Raw genomic sequence first — 6770 nt, 5'->3', positions numbered from 1 at the left:
TGCTCGAGTTGAATTGCTCGGCCAACCCGCTTAACATGGAGAAGTTATTGCATGGTTCGTCCAGTCTATAGGCCATTAACATCCCAATCATAAGTTGTGGAGGACCTATCACGGAGCCGCTATGATCGACGGTGGAGATAGGTTTGGTCTATAGAATTTGTAGACCATGCGATATTTCTTCCTCGACTACCGGTCCGATTAGTAAAGGTGATTAGCGGGCAAGCGCCTCGAAAAGAAAATAGACCAACTTGAGCAACACCCTTACATTACAAAGCCCGGTCCAGCCTAAATAGAACCTTTACATAAAAATTTTATATCTTGGGCGAGCTTTTTGAAAATATATAATGCACGCTCAGCCCAATGACCACCTTTATCAGTTAGTAAATTGGTAGTGTTTTTCTACTAATCTAGAAAAAAAAAATCTAAGTAGGCATTTAATCGATTACTTTCAAAATATAGACATCAATCATATGTCAACTTAATTAAAAATAAATGTATGTAACGACGGTAACGACCAATTTATAACCTATCAATAATTCATCATAGAAAGTTTTCTTCATGGAAGAGTGTGGCCAATTAGCAAAGTACCTGTATTTTGATGGAGGGTCTTCTCGACACTTCTTAAACATACTTTACATGGAACACTTATTAATCATTGCAAATAGCCACTACCTCATAGTCATTTATAATTTTTCTAGGTTTGACTAGCATACCGACACGTTTCGGGAATGATGAATGATAGGAATAGACCACATTATGTGCCAAATAAAGGAGACAGTGCTGGCGATGGTGACCAATATGAGCAAACCCCGAGGAGAATGTGACTAGCAGTCGAATTAAGATAATAGAACTGTAAAACGACAAGTTCAATAATCAAATCAAAATTTGCCATCAATCCACTAACACGAAGCATAAATTGTTTTTTCAATTAATAGTTAGATAGATATTAGAAAATAGGCCAAGATGGATTTATTTCTTATCCTCGTCGAATCACAACAAAGACGTCATAATCGTTTTAATTTTTCGTATGGATTCTTAGCGTGAAAAATACAAGGACCTGGTTTTTATTATTTCTAGATCGCTTTAACGCTTAGCGCGCACTATAAAAGCCCCCCACCCGAAATAATTCCCGGGGCGCCGCACAGAAATGGCGGGAAAATTGGATTGGGATTGAACCCTAGCAGGGGAAGGCGCAATCGGATTCTTCTTCGAGGCGTCGCGCGAAATCGTCGGTCAGAAGGACAAGGGCCTTCCCGCATCGATCGGAGCTCCGGAGCAAAGATGTGCCAGGCCGAAACCCTAGGGATCGTCGACGAGATCGCGGCCCTCGTCTCCGATAAGCTGCAAGTGGTACCCTTCGACTTCCTTTCCCTCTTTCGATTTCGATCTCGTAAATTGTTGCCTTTTTCGTCGTCTCCGATCTCTCTCTCGTGTCGAGAAGTGATTGTTTTATGAAGATTCACGACGCCCGCAGATCGGTAACTAGATTTTGACGTGTTTCCGGTTGTCAGGGGAAGAGAAAGAATCACTGCACATGATTCCCGTGTCTTAGTCCGTATTGAGTGTTAATGCACTACGAGATGAAGGGTTCCGTCGTGTGACAGCTTTGAATTAATCTCTATGTTGAAATTTGTAGTCTTTCTTCTAGCGCAGTTCTTCTGCCTGATTTAGTTGTCTAACTGTGGGATCTTGGAAAGACCGGTATTGGATTTTTAATGGCTTCATTTCTTTGTAGAAAGCGGTGTTTAACTTATTTTCTCATTGGTTCAATCTGTTTGAGTCAAAATTGTCGTATCCCAGTTTTGCTCGCTTCTGTAAGGACACCAATTACTCTCCAGGACTTATGGGTGTTGTTCTTTCAATGGTCAGTTCTTTTTAGCAAGTTCTAAGCAATTTGCTTTCCTTCTCAGGTTTCATACAAGTGGTTGAGCCGCAATTTCTTGGTATCTTCAAATACTGCAAAGAGGTTGGCACTGTCTTCATGGAGAATGATTAAGAATACATGGGCTTGAAACAGCACTGCTAATAGTTACTTCCTCTTCAGGTTGCTGCAAGAATTTGTTGAAAGACATGGAGACGGATTGGAAGTAGTATACTCTTTATCTGGATGGTTAAAGGACAATCCGTCGTGTTACCATATCAAACTTGTTTCTGGGCCTAAACTTGCTGGTCAGATTTTATTTTGCGTTGCCTGTTGCCTAATATTTGTATTGATTTGATGCTTATCTGACCTCCTGAGATGTGTTATCCATGCACTGGAGATGGGTCTTCCTGAAATAACCAAATGGAATTACTATATTCATATAGTTACATTGGTTTTGACCTTGATTCTTCATTTTATGATGTCTCAAGGAGCTAAAATGTGCAATGACTGATAGTTGTTTCTGACATCTATAACTAAAAACCTGCCTTTCAGATTTTAAGAAGAGTACTTTTTTGCAGTTTCTTTTCCCTTTCCTGAAAACATGGATTGATTGGCAACATGCTGCATAGGTAAATAACGGTTGGTTTTGAGGGACTACTAGATATGTAGGTTTAAATTATTTTTTAGGGGCTACTAGCAGTATGAAATGAGTTTTGCCATCTGAGTTAATCAATAATGTCATGTCAAAATAACATGCCCGATGGCCATGCTTGAGTTCGAACATTTGTTATGAAATCTCCATGCCAACAAAGTGATGCCTTGAATTGAGGTTTGAATAGGCCCACTTGTTGCGTGGATGCCTATACAGCTCGATTTGTGGATAGAACTTTGAAATTGAACAGGGATCTTGTTGACTTCATGGTTGTTCATTTGCACAGTTATGAGAATATGTGAGCTTTATTCCCTTGCCTGCCACATATTAAATGTGTATTCCTAGAAATTTCATGGTTTGATTAATTAATTATTTTATTAAGTCCATAAGGGATATTTACTTTGCTTGATGTCTATGCAGACGCCAGGGAAGAATTTGACGGTGAATGCTCAGTTCAAGTCTATAGTGTGCAAACTTGCATTCCAAAGGATTCAGCTGCACTTTGGAATGCTGAATTTGTGCAGGCGGAGGAGCTTTTCAGCCAGGATGCAACCACTGAGAATTGTCTGAGAGATAACAGGTGCGATGCCTTGGTTCAGGTTTCTGAGTATCTATATGCATGCAGGTGTCGCTAAACATAATATTTTGACGAGGACTAAACACAACGACTTCTCTGTGTGATTTTTCAGGTTCTGTGCGGTAGCTAATCCCTTTGTTAGGCGAAGTGCAGAGGGGGAGTTATTTGACTTGGGAGCTCCCAAGCTGAATGGCGCCAGAGCCTCAGGACCATCAAATGCTGTCCATCAAAAGGTTAACCCACCACAACCAAGAAAGATTGAACAGACAAGCCAAAAAAAGTCGGAGCAATCCGTAGATGTGCTTAAGCATGCAAATAGTGAAGGTAATGGTGCAGGAGTTCATGATCAGGCCAGCAAACTGCCTGCAGACAAAGAAAAAGTCACTAACTTTCCTGCGAGTAAAAAGTTGGGCCAGAACAGCAAGAACTCTTCCACAGCTGGGGGTTCTCTAGCAAATCTGTGGGGTCGTGCTTCCACCACAACAAAATCAAGTGCTGGGCCAGCAGAAAATAAGAACTCTGCTCCAAGTTCCACTGGTTGGTTCCTATAACCCATTTGTCTCTTTCAAAAGTTTGCTTTAATTCTCTCAAGTTATGTAAAAAAAAATTTACAAGGACTATTACAGAGTTCCTTCTGTTAATGGAAAATATCTCTTCATCAGTTAGTGCAGAAGCTCAAATCCATGCACATGAGGCAGCAGAATCAAATAGTGATGATGAGGGTCGGGATATCAATTTTAAGAGAACCTCCAAAACTGAAGGTGGTAGAAAAAGAAGAGTTGTATTTGATTTGTCGGATGAAGAAGATGAGAATGAAGATGCAGTCAATTTGGCATCACCTGATCTTCCAAAAGCCCAGTCTATCCTCGCTTCAAAAGAGAGTGCCAAGGAGTTAGTTTCTGAGAAGAAGTGCGAGGAAGATAAAGTGGAAGTTGATGAAGGAAAAGTGAGCAAGGAAGGACACCACCGGCCACCAGAGGAAGATGTTTCTGCTGTAAGCAGAGGCATGAACATTGGGATGTGCTCTTTGAAGGGCCAAAATCATGGTTCCTCCAAGGATGTAAATAAAAAAGTGACAAATCCTGCTCCAACCTCACCAAAGAGGCAAAAGGTTTTGAAGACTAGAATCGATGAACGTGGGAGAGAAGGTACCTTGATGCTTATTTATGGTTTTCATATCTACTTAGCATGCTAGTTCTATGTAAATATTTTGGGGTTTGATAGGAAAGGACGGATTCTTGAATAGAAAGTGGGGGCAATTGTCTCTGCTCACGTTTTGAAAAATGCATCAGGATAGTAGTAGTTTTATAAGGATTTTATTGTTTGCACCATTAAGTTTGTGAAGGAATTGTTTAGAACAATAATTTTCTGACAAGTTTCTGGTTTGGCCCCACATCTTTGGAAAGATTAACATTGCTAGATGGTTAGTTGTTGTGCATCTATACTTGATAGTTGATCCTGTAGTAATTTGTCTAATGATGTGAGCATACAAGAACTTTAGGCATTATTTAAATCAACAAACTTAATTAAAGCACATGGACAAGTTTGCCTCCACTTCCTAGAAGTTTCTACATCCGTCCCTGTTGATAGGTATTCTATACTTTATTCTTTTCGGTGTAAGTTAATTTGTTTATTCGAAGGAGATGTAGGATTCACCAATTCTATTTTACAAACTCAAATACATCACAAAAGCCACTTACAAGGCAAATAGGCATTACCTGCAAATCTTGAGTTTTTTGTATGTTATCCATTGGTAAGAGGTGTCCTCAGGTTTACCTCTACATGTCCTTGAGTGCATCTTCTTTGCAGTAACCGAAGTGGTCTGGGAGGGTGAGGAAGAATTGAAGAAAGCAAACAGTACTGCAGCTGACAAACCTAATGATGACAAAGCTGCTGACACCAAGAGCAGGTTTGTTCTTCTCCTTTGGGTTGTTTTCGTTCTGCAATATCTCAATTGACCTTTATTTGGGTAGAAGCTCACACTGGTATAGTTTACATGTATACATGCTTATAGAGAGCTTAGCTAGACTGATAATATCTTATGCTGTTAAGATTGCCATTTCTTCAGTTACAATTAGGCAAAGATGAAAGCATGATTGATGACTCCTACCTTTTCCCTCATCCTTCATGCATTTCTAATTAAAAGAGGTTATCTGGATATTTCTCCTAACTAAATCGGACCAGTCTGCATCTTTTAACCGAGTCCCAGGTTTTTTTTTTTTTTCTGACTTGTCATGCCACATCAAGTACAGAAATCATGTCATTCAGTCAGAGACACGCCACAATTAGCTAATAGCAACACCCAAGTCTGGCATTCTTTTTGGTTGAGTTAAATAAATGGAACTAGGGATCTGCTTTGAGCTTGACCACAAGGAATGGTAGCTGCCTCAAAAAGGACTATAGCACCTAAGATTGATCATCATACTGGACCCATGACATCAGATGCTGACTGGAGATTTTGTCATTAAATGACAGATTGGGGCTATGACTGGAAACATAATCTATGGTACTAAAAGATGGAGCTAGGCTACTGTCATGCTAGCCAGTTTGATTCTTGGCATATGTAGTGTCTCTTATGTTTAGGTTGTCCGCATAAATGCCTTTAACAAATTCGTGAAAACTTCAGGCCTCCTTTGACAAAGAAGTCCCCGGCAGTCGTTCCCACAGGTCATAGCAATCCAGCTGGCAAGGCAGGAAACAAGAAATCGGAAGTCTTAAAGATCCTAAGCAAGGCAACATCTTGTCCTTCTTCAAGAAAGTTTGAGTACAACTTGAGACACTTTATATTCTCTATCCTGTGTTCTTGGTTGTGATCTTCACTGTGTACATGTAACCTCCATGCAATTAGGTCATTAGTTATAAAATTTCCTACCTCTGTGATTTGGAATGGTTTCTATCAGTGTTACTTTTCTCCGTCCACGATCTCTGTGTCAATGTATCGAGAGAGGAATGAAACATTACTCAGACTGGAGCGCGGGCAGAGACTAATAGCACATTGCCCAAAAACTTGATGAATTCAACCAAACAATTAGCGGCAGCGCAACATGCCATTACTTGTTATTCATCATGTGTGGAGGTTGTTGCTGGCTTCTTCACTGGACATTGGAATGGATATCCTGAATTTCTGATGTATTGTAGAGGAATATCATAAGACCCTACTTTTATTAGTTATTATACCCCAACAAAAACATTTTGCCGCCGGTGAACGGATTAAATAGACTCGACTGTTATTTTCGAGATAGCTACCCACAATTTCTTCTCTTGTACTCTAATATTTCGAAATCGATGTGGTCCGCCCTTCTCATTCTGACAATCATATTGGGTTGGTCAAGTCTATTCCTTTGAACAATTCAACGCCAGATAAGCGAGCGTTGAACGTAGCAGTCGTAGGGTATAATGAAGGATTGTTATAATTCAAGGTGAATTTGAAAAGTTCAGCAAAGTTTCACGTTCTTTATTATATTGTTCAAATTCAAGGTGGAATTGAAGAATTCAAGGTGGCGCATTTTTCCATTTAAAAGAATCATTAAGACAAGTGTTGATACCTTTCCAACATTTTTCTTAAAAAAGTTAATACCACTAAAAATTTCAAATTAAAACCCTCGTCATATATGTGTCACTGAAGATTTCGAGTTGGTATCTTCGATGTATTTTTTCAAAATTACTTTTCATTATTT

The 6770-nt window shown here is 39.6% G+C and overlaps 1 protein-coding gene across 1 annotated transcript; it reads left to right on the top strand.

Moving 5' to 3' along the window:
• Positions 1–1117: 1117 nt before the first annotated feature.
• LOC104448554 lies at positions 1118–6223 on the top strand. Its single transcript, XM_010062413.3, has 8 exons — positions 1118–1350; positions 1911–1966; positions 2045–2169; positions 2937–3096; positions 3206–3630; positions 3756–4241; positions 4903–5002; positions 5720–6223. The coding sequence occupies exons 1-8, from the start codon at positions 1282–1284 to the stop codon at positions 5904–5906; spliced, it is 1608 nt and encodes a 535-aa protein (XP_010060715.2). The 5' UTR covers positions 1118–1281; the 3' UTR covers positions 5907–6223.
• Positions 6224–6770: the final 547 nt, after the last annotated feature.

This window comes from Eucalyptus grandis, chromosome 6, assembly GCF_016545825.1.
Source record: "Eucalyptus grandis isolate ANBG69807.140 chromosome 6, ASM1654582v1, whole genome shotgun sequence".
NCBI lineage: Eukaryota > Viridiplantae > Streptophyta > Magnoliopsida > Myrtales > Myrtaceae > Eucalyptus > Eucalyptus grandis.
Note: the sequence above shows the minus strand (reverse complement) of the source record. Positions and strands in the feature narration are given on the sequence as shown.

What these genes read in the sequence shown, in the direction of transcription:
- LOC104448554 (XM_010062413.3), top strand. Translation starts at nt 1,282, where the DNA reads ATGTGCCAGGCCGAAACCCTAGGGATCGTCGACGAGATCGCGGCCCTC. An exon ending in AATTGTCTGAGAGATAACAG is followed by an intron (nt 3,097 to 3,205) that starts GTGCGATGCCTT and finishes GTGATTTTTCAG; the next exon opens with GTTCTGTGCGGTAGCTAATC. An exon ending in CTCTGCTCCAAGTTCCACTG is followed by an intron (nt 3,631 to 3,755) that starts GTTGGTTCCTAT and finishes TCTCTTCATCAG; the next exon opens with TTAGTGCAGAAGCTCAAATC.